Source organism: Scyliorhinus torazame, chromosome 16 (assembly GCF_047496885.1).
Source record: "Scyliorhinus torazame isolate Kashiwa2021f chromosome 16, sScyTor2.1, whole genome shotgun sequence".
NCBI classification, from domain to species: domain Eukaryota; kingdom Metazoa; phylum Chordata; class Chondrichthyes; order Carcharhiniformes; family Scyliorhinidae; genus Scyliorhinus; species Scyliorhinus torazame.
In genome coordinates, this window is record NC_092722.1 from 162761351 (window position 1) to 162776274 (window position 14924).

Consider the following 14924-nt stretch of genomic DNA (forward strand, 5'->3'; position numbering starts at 1 on the left):
GAGGAACTTTGTTTACCTTTTGGAAGTCCATACAGAACACCAGTAGATTGTCCCCGTTCACTACTTCAACAACCACTTTTAAAAAATCAATCCCCTCTACCTACCCTTCACAAATTTGTGCCCCCAAATAAAATAATATAATGCAGTGTACTGTCAAAATTTTGAAATTCTTGTAGCTTGATGTTTAAGGAAGAATAAGCAATTTTGAATTCATTTTTAATAAGTGCTTCACTTTTTAAATTACTTTTTAGGAAGTCAAAGTAAACTGGGCAACAACACCAAGTAGCCAGAAGAAAGATACAACCAGTAAGTGCATACTTTTTTGATGACAACCCTCTCAGTATGTTAAGAACTGATTTTGATATACATCTGTGGAGCAATGTTGTAACGCTCCTAGTACCTTTGCTCGTAAAGATTTCAGCCCTTGGACTCCACTGAAGGTAACTTAGGCAATCAAATTTCTTTGAAGGATTATGGTGCATTATTTTGCATCCAAGTCTTTACCATTTAAACTAAAAGCCTCTGCTTAAGACTGATGTGGTGTGAAATGTCTTATTGGGGCAGAGAGAAAACAATTTGTACTTGGCATAAGAGCTGAAACTTCTAGTTGTGGAATTTAAGTTGGGTAGATGTTAAACCAAGTAATGCCTTGTAAATCATCCACATATTTTGTATTTTCAACTGATGGGGCAACATATTTTTCTTTGCCATTTCTAATATTTCCCCCCCCCCCCCCCCCCTCCCTCGGTGTTTGGTTTCTTTCTGTGACTGAAGAAAGGGAAGATGAAAATATACAGACAGCTGTTCTTTTATAAGTTGGATAAGTTATTGATGCCAATGTAACATTTGAATTGATACATGACTTCCTATTCATTATTCCTTTTGTTGGAGTTGTTTGTTTTCCGAAAGCTTGACATTTAGTTACAAATTGAAGTGGTTAATTCAAGATAGTTTATATATATATTATTTATTTTATTTTATATATATATGTGTGTGTATAAATATGAAACCTGGAATCCAGCTAACATTAAATAGACAAGAGTTAATTTGTTTTAACATTCTATTAACACCCAAGTAGATTTTGAATAAATGGGCGATGTTGCATCATGGGAGTGTTCGGTGTATTTTTGTCACTCATACAGAACATTCCACAAAATTATATATAATGTGAATAGTTTCAAGAATTTAGAAACATGTAAACTATTGGCATTATCAGTAGCTGTTTAAATCTTCGCTAGGCGCCGACGACGAGGCTTGTTTATTGGGCTAACTTTACAGGTCTGAATGACTTGGCAAACAGGTGCTTTGAGACAAAATTCAATTTCCTTAACTGGGGTAACATTTCAATGTTCTTCACGTGCACTTGTGATCCACAGCATTTAACAGCTATTTTCATTGTCCAAAACCTTATGTCTGAGTTGGTTGAATGAAAGGCAACATGTAATGTATGAAGAGTTTTATTTGTTTTTGAACTAAACAGTTTTTAATTAAAAGTGAAGGCAGTGAGCAAAGGACAACTATAAAAGCAAAAAGGGGGAGAAAATGAAGTAATAAGCAATATATTTTTCAATATATTCAAGGTGAGAGAGGCAATAGGCATTGGACCACTGGAAAATGAGGCTGGAGAAGTCGTGATAGGAGCCAAAGAAATGGCTGAGGAACTGAATAGTTACTTTGCATCAGTCTTCACTGTGGAAGACACCAATGGGATGCCAGAACTTCAGGGGGCAGAGGTGAATGTAGTGGCCATCACTAAGAAGGTTCTGGGGAAACTGAAAGGTCTGAAGGTGGATAAATCGCCTGGACCGGATGGACTACACCCCAGGCTTCTAAAGGAGATAGCTGAGGAGATTGTGGCGGCATTGACGGTGATCTTTCAGGGATCACTGGAGGCAGGGAGGATCCTAGAGGACTGGAAAATGGCTAAAGTAACACCCCTATTTAAGAAGGGAGGGAGGCAGAAGACGTGAAATTATAGGCCGGTGTCATTGGTAAGATGTTGGAGTCCATTATTAAAGGTGAGATTGAAGAGTACCTGGAAGTGCACGATAAAATAGGACCCTGTCAGCACAGCTATGTCAAGGGGAGGTAATGTCTGACAAATCTGTTAGAATTCTTTGAGGATGTAACAGGGAAGTTGGACAAGGGAGAACGAGTGGAAGTGATCTATTTAGATTTCCAGGTCTTTGACGAGGTGCCATATAGGGGCCAGTTAAATACGATAAGAGCCTATCGTGTTAAGGGTAAGATACTGGCGTGGACAGGATTGGCTGACTGACTAAAGACTGAAAGTGGGGATAAAGGGATCATTTTCTGGATGGCAGCCAGTGACTAGTGGTGTGCCTCAGGTCAGTGTTGGAACCACAACCTTTCACAATATACTGGAAAAGGAACTGAGGCCACTGTTCCTAAGTTTGCGGATGATACAAAGATATGCAGAGGAACAGGTAGTATTGAGGAAGCAGGGGGCTACAGAAGGACTTGGACAGGCTGGGAGAGTGGGCAGAGAAGTGGCAGATGGAATACAATGTGGAAAAGTGTGAGGTTATGCACTTTGGTAAGAATATTGGAGGCTAAACTATTTTCTAAATGGGATTGGCTCAGGAAATCAGCACAAAGGGACTTGGGTTCATGGTTCAATGTTCTCTTCAGGTTAACGTACAGGTTCAGTCGGCAGTTGGGAAGTCAAATGCAATGTTACCATTCATGTCGAGGAGGGCTAGAATACAAGAGCAGGGATGTACTTCTGAGGCTCCATGAGGCTCTGATCAGACCCCATTTTGAGTATTGTGAGCAGTTTTGGGCCCTGTATCCAAAGAAGGATGTTCTGGCCTTGGAAAGGATCCAGAGAAGAACCTCAAAAATGATCCCTGGAATGAAGAGCTTATATGAGGAGCGGTTGAGGGCACTGGGTCTTTACTCACTGGAGTTTAGAAGGATGAGGGGGAAGTCTTATTGAAACATACAGGATACTGAGGCCTAGATATATTGGACAGGGAGGGGATGTTTCCACTAGTAGGAAAAATTAGAACCCGAGGCCACAGCCTCAGACTGAAGGGACAATCCGTTAAAACTAGGATGAGGTGGAATTTATTCAGCCAGAAGGTGGTGAATCTGTGGAACATTGCTACCTGTGTGTCTTTAAAACAGACATAGGTTCTTGATTAATATGGGGATCAGGGGTTATGGAGAGAAGGCAGGAGAATGGGAATGCAAAACATATCAGACATGATTGAATGGGCCGAATGGCCTAATTCTGCTCCGATGTCTTATGGTCTTTAAAAATAAAGTTCTGCATTGGAAGGTGTTTTCAATTTCAGGCATTTCCTTAGTTGAAATATTGAGGCTACGATCCATTTTCAGAGAACCTGTAACATTAATATTTTCCATTTCCATTGCTACATCAGTTTGATGCAATGGGCCCTTGCATGCCAGGAATTGGGTTGAAATTGTCTAAAATTTATTTGTGTAGGGTATTTATAATGAGTAGACAAGATCGTTAAACTCTTATCTGGGTTAAATTCAAACTCCAATCCCAAAGGCGATAGAATCTTGACCTATCGTGCCACCCTCGGTATTATTTTGGACTTGATACAGAAGACTTGATGAAATTAGTATTGCATTGAAGTTGATGTAAATATCGTGTACAGATGTAGCAAGCAATTTATGAACATTTTTGGACATAAAACAGGGACTGTCGGAAGGCCATTTGACAATCAAATCCGTTCTTTGCACAGGCATATTTCCCATACAATCTCTGTTGTGTGTAAACACTTAAAACTGAGAGGTAATGAAGCAAGACTCTTCGTAGATCTGTTAATCAACCATTGCCTACTGCCCATCACAAACAACAACTATCCAATTCTAGAAGTAGAAGACTACATTGCCTCCTAGAGAGACATGCATATCATTCATGTGTGTGCCTATCCCAATAACCAAAATTCTTCTCACCATGACACTTATTCCACTTTTTTTGAAGGGATCAAACTGCTTCTTTTACAGTGCATTTGTGACTGTCCCTGATTACTTAGTCCCATCCCCCCCACCGCCAAAAGTCCATTTATTTTACATATTTTCTGTGCATTTCTGTTCCGTTAAAACTTTTCATAAAATTATGTGCTGTTACTTTGTTTTTGGTCCGTATGTCGGATCTATCTTGCTACTGATTTTGTTCTCCATGAGGACACAATTTGTGACACTAGTATTGCAAAAAAAAAAAAAAAATCAATCGAGATTTGAGAGAATTCAACACCATGCAAATTCTTTTCAATTGGTAACACTTCCTGTTGCAAAATCATTTTTTAATTCCAAGCTTTGGTATGAAATTTACTTCAATGTTTTGAATGTAAACCTTTAACAAATAACTCTTAAGTCCGAATATCACACTGGTAGTTATCCTCATGATGAGCTTAGCAGTGAAGTACAATTGGTAAACTTGTTCTATTCCTTTTGAATGGTCCCTTTAAGCAGTGCATTAATGTAACACTTTGTTAATTGGATATTGCTTACATTTTTTTGTTTCACCATTTGGGCTCAGAAAATCCGATTAACATTTTGAAATGAAAATTGCTTATTGTCACAAGTAGGCTTCAAATGAAGTTACTGTGAAAAGCCCCTAGTCGTCACATTCCCCTGTTCGGGGGGGCTGGTACGATAATTGAACCGTGCTGCTGGCCTGCCTTGGTCTGCTTTCAAAGCCAGCAATTTAGCCCTGTGCTAAACCCTCCCCGCGCGTAAATCTTTTTTTTAAAAAAACCATTTAAGGGGGAATTTAGTGTGGTCAATTCATCTACCCTGCACATCTTTTTGGGCCGTGGGAGTGAGACCCATCCAGACACTGGGAGAATGTGCAAACTGCACACGGCCAGTGACCTGGGTCCTCGGCGCTGTGAGGCAGCCATGCTAACCACTGTACTGCCCCTCCGACGCATCGAAGCCTCAAATAGAAGCAGGTACAAACTTGTACCGAATACTTGTGCAAAATCAACTCAATATATTTTCTTTTTTTTAATAAATATATATTATTGAAATTTTACAAACAGAAATTTTCCGTTTTTACAACTTAATAAAGGAATATACATTAAATGTTATTTAAATAATATATTAAACTAACAACAAATGAAAAAAGAGATAAAGCAAATATCAACAACTGGCAAAAAAACAAAAACACGGGATAATACTCTCCCCCCCCCCCCCCCCCCCCGAGTTGCTGTTGCTGTCTTTTCTGTTTTTCCATTATCGTTCCGCGAGATAGTCAAGGAACGGTTGCCACCGCCTGGTGAACCCCTGAGCCGATCCTCTTAACGCATATTTTATTTGTTCCAGTCTTATGAACCCTGCCATGTCGTTTATCCAGGCCTCATGCCCGGGGGCTTCGCTTCCTTCCACATAAGTAGAATCCTTCGCCGGGCTACTAGGGACGCAAAGGCCAGAACGTCTGCCTCTTTCGTCTCCTGCACTCCCGGTTCTTCTGCAACCCCAAATATAGCCAACCCTCAGCTTGTTTTGACCCGGACCCCCACCACCTTTGAGACCACTCTTGCCACACCCTCCCAGAGCTCATGCAGTGCCGGACACGACCAGAACATGTGGGTGTGGTTCGCCGAGCTTCCCGAGCACCTCCCACACCTATCCTCCACCCCAAAAAACCTGTTCAGTCTTGCTCCCGTCATATGCGCCCTGTGTGGACCCTTAAATTGAATCAGGCTAAGCCTGGCACATGAGGACGAGGAATTTACCCTGCTTAGGGCATCTGCCCACAGCCCCTCCTCAATCTCTTCCCCCAGCTCCTCTTCCCATTTTCCCTTCAGCTTCTCTACCATCGTCTCCCCCTCGTCTCTCATCTCCCTGTATATTTCTGACACTTTACCTTCTCCAACCCATGCCCCTGAAATCACTCTATCCTGGATCCCTTGCGTCGGGAGCTGCGGAAATTCCCTCACCTGTTGCCTCGTAAATGCCCTCACCTCGGAAAGCATTCCCTGGTGGCAACTTAGATTTTTCTTCCAATGCTCCCAAACTCGCAAACGTCCCGTCCACAAACAGGTCCTTCAGCTTCCTAATTCCTGCTCGCTGCCAACATTGAAATCCCCCATCTATCCTCCCCGGGATGAACCTGTGGTTATTCCTTATCGGGGACCACACCGGGGCACCAGTCACTCCCCTGTGTCGTCTCCACGGCCCCCAGATCTTCAAGGTCGCCACCACCACTGGGTTTTGTGGTGTACCTTTCCGGGGAGAACGGTAGCGGCGCCGTCACCAGCGCTTTCAGGCTTGTTCCCTTACAGGACGCCATCTCCAGCCTTTTCCACGCCGCACCTTCCTCCGCACTCCAGACTTGATACACGCGTATCACCGAGTTCTCCCATTTGCTACTCCGTGTCTTCTTAGCCCAGCTCAGGACCATCTCTCTATCCCTGTAGCAATGGAACTTCACCACCATTGCTCTTGGTGTTTCCCCTGCCTTTGGTCTTCTCACGAGGACCCGGTACGCTCCCTCCACTTCCAGGGGGCCCATTGGGGCCTCAGCTCCCAGGAGAGTATGGAGCATCGTACTCTCATACGCCCCAGCATCAGCTCCCTCTGTTCCTTCGGGGAGACCTAAAATCCGTAGGTTCTTCCTCCTCTAGCTGTTCTCCAGGGCTTCCAGCCTTTCTATGCACCTCTTATGTAGTGCCTTGTGCATCTCCGCTTTTACCACCAGGCCCTGTATCTCATCATCGTTCTTGGCTGCCTTTGCCTTCACTCCATGGAGCTCCATCGCCTGGACCTTTTGTGTTTCCTTTAGTCCCTCGATTGCCAGTAACATCGGCGGCAGCACCTCTTTCTTGAGCTCCTCCACACATCATCGGAGGAACTCCTGCTGTTTCGGGCCCCATACCATCTGGGCTCCCTCGGCCGCCATCTTGCTTCTCCCTTCTCTTCTCTGCCGCTGCTCCAAAGGATTCTCTGTAATCTGGCCGCTACTGCCGCTCCTTTCCATCCACCCCTGGGGGGACTGCTTCCTTTGTCACCTCACAGTGGGTGTGGCCAAAAAAAAATCCCGTTGGGGCTCCCGATAAGAGCCCAAAAGTCAGTTGAAACGGGAGGTGCCGAAACGTGCGGCTTAGCGATGCATCGCCGCAACCGGAAGTCTCAATATATTTTCTGTTTATAGTATAAATTTACAGGGAAAAATGGTGTAGGATTGATACTGCATTTAATTTAAGGTATCCATTAATTGCTATTGTCTTCTCAGATCATTTTCATGTGTTTGTTGGTGACTTAAGCCCTGAGATAACCACTGAGGATCTAAAATCTGCATTTGCGCCCTTTGGTAGAATATCGTAAGTATTTTCTAGTTCTTTAAAGTTCAAGAGTTCATTCAGCTTTTTCTTTCTTCAGCACCTTTTTATATTTAAAAAAAATCAACTCCACATTGAAACTGAAATTCTCGGTTGTTCTGTCAAGTGACAGGGAAGAGGATGTCATGAGACAAATATAGTAGCTTTTCCCCCAGTTACTTGGTGAAGCCTTTTTACTCAAAAGCAGCTTATTTAGAATAAGATCCAAAGGAAGCCGATCTGTCTTGCAGGACCTGTTGGAGACTGGTCCATATCTTGTAATTTAACAGCTTCAAACTTTTTTGAGCTAAAAGAAGAAAACATTATCGGTCTTGGAAATGAACAGCAAATTTTGGTCACAACATTAACTTATTGGACAATTGTATTAAGATAAAGCTGTCTTGTTCTCCCAAGTGATGTCTGCCTCCAGGCAAGATATTGCTTGGATTATTATCTTAACTATGGCCTAATTTCGTATTTAATTTCCTACTGATATTTGGACAAATATCTTGTGTTATTTTCATGAATTGATGAAAACAAAATTAGGAGAAAGGCTAGTAACAGTTTATGATTTGTTACTTTTAATATTTGCTGAAACCGATTTAGTGCTAATGAATAGAAGTCTGGTTGTTCTTGGATCAGCATCGTAGGTCAAGATGTTAGTGGCCTGATCTGTGATCCCTGTATTGTCAATTGTACTTTAAAAGGGCATGTAATATATCAGATTTCTGTCACTTTCCTAGGTTCAGTTTGAGCTGGAGTTGTTTTATCCAGAACTCTCCCAAAGAGAAAATGCCCATTTGTTTATTTACTTGTATCGGAGGATGCATACCACTCAATTCATTCTAAAGTTTGTGTTTGACAGATGTCAGAGCCAGGTCTGAATTTATGTCAACCATGCAATAGATATAAAATATTTGTTGTAATTCCATCCCATTGTCCAAATCATCGAAGGTCTTCCATGAATTAGTTAATTATGTAGCTGCCAAGGTTTTGGAAGTAGTGTTTGTGCTATAAATTCAGTATATGCTTTAGTTAGTTATATTGAGGAGTTTGTTGTCCTGGTATCTCTCCCTAAAGTGCTGTTCTTGTATTTTGGCTTTGTGCGAATGTTGTTTTGGTGTCAGAATTTCTTGAACCTAATTAAAAATATTAATTATAGTAGAAATTGACTTTATTTACATATATAAATGTCTAATTACTGACTGGATGCATGAACGACAGTTTGTCTTGCATCAAATTTACCAAAATTTACCAAATCAGCATTACCCCTTGATATTATAGTTTGTGATCTGGTTCAGTTGGAAATTCTGTGATGTTTTAATACATAATGTATATACTCGTTATCAACTTTAAAATCTGCAGAGGGACTAGGTCAGTGTCAAATTTTTTTGTATCTTGGTTTTTAAAAGTAGTTTACATTTGCACCTCTAAGTGGTTTCGGTTTCCCAGTATCCCATCAGTTTACGAGTTCAAAATATGATTTTGCAGCTTTAGAGCTGGAATTGCAGCTGTTATGCAGTAATGTAAATTTTAGAATGTGACATTTTAATAAAACTCTTGGCTGGCTTTAGTCACTTTTCATTTGTGAAGTTGGCTGTTCTCATAACTATTTCAGCAATTGGATGTTGCTGAGTATCGTTTTGATTATATTTTGATTTTGGTTGCATATCTGTAGAACTTGAACTTTCTCCTCGTCAATAGAAAATACAACCTCTATCACATGCTCCAGATATGGTATCAGTTAGTGCATATAACTGAAACAACGCAAAATATTCAGGGCCAACTAGATTGCGATCAGATTAATATTTTAATAATTGTTTTTTTATAAGCTGATAGAATGCTTCTGTTCTGATAACTGAGAAATTTATTTAGGTGGATTGTTGCTGTTTTATATCTTTTATTTTCACATACTTTGTACCTTGTCTGCTGTAACAGATTATTATCCAAGACTTGTTTGGCCACTGTCATAGAATATTATTGATCTGTAAAGGGATTAATTTTTAGACCAACGCTTTATGAGTAGGTCACTAAATAATGACTGAAGAAGAAGCAAAATTTCATGGTAGATTGGTTACTTGTGTTGCAGGAATTGTGTGGTTTTGTTTCATGTGTTGACTATTCGTATTGTGACCCAGTGGGTGATTGAGGACACTCTCCAGGTTGACTTGTCTTGACTTGCACAACTTGGTTCATAAATTTGAATTTCTTTAAGTGTACACCAATAGTGTATTTTATGAAGCCAAATCAGAAGCTGGGAATGAAGTTGTTTTCACTTTGTTTTTTACATAGAGCCTTGTACCAAAACATGCACAGAATTAACAGAGTATGGTTGCACTTAAGTTCTATGTTAGTACTATGCTTCAATGGAATTGAATCAAGAGTATTAGGAGTATTATGGTGCACTGGATGTATCTGGTTGGGAGGGGATGGGGTTCTGGCTATGGATGAAACTCAACCAGAGCAATTCAATCCAAAGTATGGGCATGCAAAAATAATTGCTCAAATCAAAGAAACCTGTCAGTAGTTTCAGTTCTAGACTAACATGTCTGGATGATGGCAACTTGCCATTGGAGCAGACCACCCAGTAAAAATGGGCTGTGGAGCTAAACTCTTGTGCTTTGATGTCTAGGTATCATGATGAATGGCTAGTTCTTTAAGCAATGTAATCATACCCATCAATTACAATTCCTTTTTAAAAAATCTTTAAATGGATTCTGGCTGACTTCAAGTTACCATACCAGTGTGTTTTAAACATATATAAACTATTCCCATTATTGGGATAGTCTGCCATGCATGTGCACTTGGTTAAGTGGGTGCTGCAGTAGTTTGGCCTTAATTTGCTACGATCATAACAATTGCCCAGAATGAGCTGGAGTGAGCATCCTGTGACAAGTGCAGTGAGTTTATTTTTATTTTTTATTCATCACCCATGTTTTTGCACTGCAAATTGCTGGATGTGCAAGCTGATAATTAGGCACCGGGAGCCTTGGTGAATGACTGAACTCTGAATCCACCTTCTTAACCAATGAAATTTAAGGACTGCGAAAGAAACTTGCCACAGCAGAAGGGAATTCTTGCGTCAAGTTTGCAGAATGTAATTGAAGGGACAATAAGATAAAAGTTTTTTAAAGAAAAAAATAACTTGCAGGACTTTATATGCTTCTGAGATTGGTTGGGATGCTGGGGTCATAAGTTACCCCATTGTGCCATGAAATAGCAGCCTTCCCTTTGTGCAGCAAACTATTCATTTTATGGCACAATTCCAAAATTTGCTGACCTGTGGGGAGGTTGACTGAGGTCCTGTATTTTGTGAGGCCAATGGAGTGCAGATTGTCCCAACAGTTTATGACAATTCACAACTAATGGTTTACCTTTCTCACTACAAATTACTGTTTTTAATTGAATGCTGGCATGCTTTGAGAACTTGCCATTTTCCCACAAAATTATGGGCCAATAAATAAATATCCAGGCATTTATTCATTACTGGGCAGTATAGAATAATGTGTAGTATCAGTTTTGTATTGTTGCTGGCAGTATTGTTGCTGGCAGATTTTGGATTTTTCTTTTGTGTTCAAAAATGCATGCAAGGGCCATTGCATCAATGTCAGTGCTTGTTGTTCCTTGACACCATCATTATTAATTAAAATTGCAAGGTTCAGTACATGCTACTTTTAAAATTGATTTAAATACATAAATTAACACTTCTCTGCTTGTTTGCACTTAAACCTACTCATTGAGTAACATTTTATATACTGTCAACTACCTGTGTTGTAATGACTGGTCTAGTATGTAATGCTGCTTTCGTACTTCTCATCTACTTCAATTATCTAAATAGTAAATTAGTGTAAATTTCAACAGAGCACTTGTAAGACTGCTTGTACACAGGCTACAGAAAATAATGGAGAAATGTGCAGCTTTTTGTAGTTTGAGTCATAATTAAAAGTAATAGCATTCTGGTTATTTTACAGAATTGCTGTTAAGAATGGACAGGATCCCCATGGCTAACTGCAAGGAACTGTGCACACTGGAAGTTCATTAACTCAGTTGTAGTTTTTTTTCTCATTTCTATTTATTCTCTTTTTTATAAATTTATTAGACTTGATTGTTAACATTTTAATGTGCTCTATATAGTGCGAATTTCGTATTCCCAATCCTATTGACGTGCTTACAAATCCTATGTAATTGTTGTTCGTACTGGTGTGCTTAGTATTGTTTTAGTTTCATATTCATTTTCTAAATTTCTGAAAGTCTCAATTTTTCAAAATTTACAGCTGCCCACAGTCCAAAAAGAGGGTAGAGAATTGACCATACCAAGAAAAATAAAGAAATCAGTTAACAGGCGATGTATGCCTTTTTTAATTCCTATTTTTTTTCTCTTTTCTGAATTTTTATATTTCAAATATTTGTGTGGCTAGGTAGAACACACATTATTAAAGGCTCTGTATAGAAATGCATGGTTAAGGAGAATTGGAATTGTATTTTGTACTACAGACTATTTCTCAGTTTTTAGTGTTAGTGAGGGTTAGTGTTTAAAAATCTGTTGAGTTCATGGTTTCCAGCTCAGTATAATTAGCGAAACAGCGTTCAGGATACTACAGTTTGCATGTTTGCTATTTACTGCTACACTAAAGGTTAAGCTGTAACAAAGGATAGAGCAATTAGTTATTACGGTGGGATTATAAAAATCCCATTTTTTTCGAAGTTGACTTGTGCTGACAATACAGTGTGTGTGGTTCCTTTTTTTTATTTTGTTCAGGGGTATGTTACATTTTTATTTATTCAGTTGTATCTGTTTACACAGGGATGCTCGTGTTGTAAAAGACTTGGCAACAGGGAAATCTAAAGGCTATGGATTTGTATCTTTCTACAGTAAACTGGTAGGTTCTTCTGAAATATAATGCATAGGTTAACAGTTCAACCATTAACATTACTAAATTTTTTATGCTTGTCTGATATGTTGAATACACAATATGCAGTTAATAGCTGAATATCTGTGACGTGCAGAGTACCATCGTACTTGTATTTCTAAGTCAAGGAATATGAGGCTGGATAAGCAATTGATCCGTTTCTTGTGTCCGAGCCATTGTATCCAGTTTTTTCCCGATACTTCATTTATATATTGGACATCTAATATGTTTGCCCTGTAAACCTCCCTTGATAAGCTGTGTCAAAAGCTGGCCATTTGGGTGTTTTTTTTTTTTTTTGAGGACATAACTAATAGAATAGCATTTGGATGTTCCAAACACTTTTTGTTCCACATGGAAGTTACTCTGCAAAATTAAAAGTGTGTGGGTTTGGGGGGTAATGTGGCATGGGTTGAGAATTAGCTAGCAGACAGGAAACAGGAGGAATAAAAGTCGTCTTCGAAGTGCCGGGTGCTGACTAGTGGGGTTCTGCAGAGATCCATGCTTGTGTCCCAGCTATTCACAAAATACATCAATGATTTCTATGGGGAACCAATGTTTCCAAGTTTGCTGATGACACAAAGCTTAGTGGGATTGGGAGTGGTGAGGAAGATGTTGAGAAGTTTCATGGTGTGAGTGAATAAGCAAACATGTGGCAAATGCAGTATAATGTGAACAAATGTGACGTTATCCATTTTGGATGGAGAAACCAAATGGAAAATGTTGACATACAAGGGGACATGGGTGTCCTAGTACACCAGTCACCGAGCAAGCGTGCAGGTGCAGCAAGCAGTTAGGAGGCAAATGGCATGCTGGCCTTCGTTCCAAGAGGAATTAAATGCAGGAGCAAGGATGTCTTCGTGTAGCTGTATAGGACCTTGGTGAGGCCATAGCTGGAGAAATGTGTGCAATTTTGGTCTCCTTATCGAAGAAAGGGTATACTTGCCATAGAGGAAGTGCAGCAAAGTTTCACCAGATTGATCCCTGGGATGACTGGATTGTTGTACAGGAAGAAACTGGGTCGACTGGGCTTGTATTCATTGGAATTTAGAAGAATGAGAGGAGATCTAATTAAAACATATAACATTCTGAGGGGCGTGGACAGACTGGATGCAGGGATGTTGTTCCCTCTGGCTAGAGGCGGTCTAGAACAAGGAGTCTCAGGATATGGGGTAGGGCATTTAGGACTTAAGATGAGGAGAAATTTCACTTGAGGTGGGACCCTGTGGCATTCCCTACTGCAGGCAACGGAGGCAACACTACTGAACATATTAAGAATAGATTTCTAGATGCTCAAGGCGCCGAGGGGTAATGGGAGAACGCAGGAGTGTGGCATTAAGGTACAGGATCAGCCATGATATTGAATGCAAGCTTAAAAGGGCTGAATGGTCTCCCACTGCTCCTACTTTCTATATTTCTCAGTCATGTTTCTTTGTATCTTGCCTGAATGTATTGTATGTCCTTGTTCAAATTGTGACAACTGAGTTGGCTCTAGTACATTGCCTCCCTGGCCCATAGGTTCCTTCATGAGCAAACTCCTTGGAACGAACATGGGAGTTCGTAGCATAGATGGAATCAAATATTCCATGAGTCAAAATTGTCCCTGCTCCAACAACTTGTAAAATACATTTTTATCCTCTCCACATTTTCAATTGCAGTTTAAAATTCATGATTTCTTGTTTCTGAATTCCAGTTTGAACTAATAATGGAAGAATTTCTATCAAAGACATAATTATATCTAAAAAGAACGTCATCTTGCACAATGTAATATCCTTTCAGTTTTCTTGATTGCAGCTAGACATTGTTTAGAGTGATTTATTTAGAATAACATTGAGATCGCGTTCCTAATTTGGTTTGCTTAGTATTTCCATTAATTCTGTAATCCTTCTGCCTGTATTGTATCCCTAAGCATTTGATTTTGCACTTGACCACATCAAATTCTTCTAATCTTAAAAAAGAACCATATTGTACCTTAAAGAACCATATTGCCTTAAAGCCTCGATATTCTCTGAAATCATCCGAATGAAACTTTTCTGCACCTTCCCATTTCCTAAATGCTCAGAGCAGACCACTCTTATTACAGCCTGGCCCCAGTGATTTGTATGTTTTTACCTGTCTCTGCCACTTAAGGTGGGTAATGCTTTTGCCTGTTTGTTCATCTGTTTGAAAACAAATCTCAAACCAGTGGATGATTTCAATGAGACCTGGTACTCAGGCAATGGCCCAAGGAAGAACTGATTCATTTTTGACAAAGCTGTTGATCCAGATCCTGGAATAACTTTTTTACGGATCTCTTAATGGGAAATGGAGTGAATTGACTAAGAATGTGGATTGTCGCAGCTGTCGAAATGTGAGCTAACTTTTCAGCGCAGGTTGTTGGCCTGAAGCCTCCTCGGTAAGATGGAAGCTCTTAATGAAAAGATTTGTCTTATCCAGCTTGTATTAACAGAGCATTGATCAGGCAGGAGGAATCCTCAAGGAAGAGCTGCATCATTGTATTAATGTTGAGTTAACAGTGTGGCGGAGTGCCCTCTTGTTGGGTCGGTAATGCCCTCCGCCACACTAGCTGGAGCATTTATTCACTTGGGAAATCTGAAAATTTCTTTAACATATGAAATTAGTTTCAGCAATTTGGATATAATGGATTAAAAAAGCACATGCTTTCTTTGGGTGCCTCATCTCCTTGTAGAAGTAA

The 14924-nt window shown here is 40.1% G+C and overlaps 1 protein-coding gene across 3 annotated transcripts in view; it reads left to right on the plus strand.

Moving 5' to 3' along the window:
- The window catches only part of tial1 (TIA1 cytotoxic granule-associated RNA binding protein-like 1), a 44969-nt gene that overhangs the window by 16218 nt on the left and 13827 nt on the right, over nucleotides 1-14924 (plus strand). For 2 of the 3 annotated variants that reach the window (XM_072479352.1, XM_072479354.1), the window contains 3 exons: nucleotides 252-306; nucleotides 7238-7325; nucleotides 12127-12202. In XM_072479352.1, coding sequence (XP_072335453.1) covers nucleotides 252-306; nucleotides 7238-7325; nucleotides 12127-12202 — 219 coding nt within the window. Of the gene's footprint in view, nucleotides 1-251; nucleotides 307-7237; nucleotides 7326-11338; nucleotides 11670-12126; nucleotides 12203-14924 lie in introns of those variants that run through there. The other variant, XM_072479353.1, reaches the window with a different exon arrangement.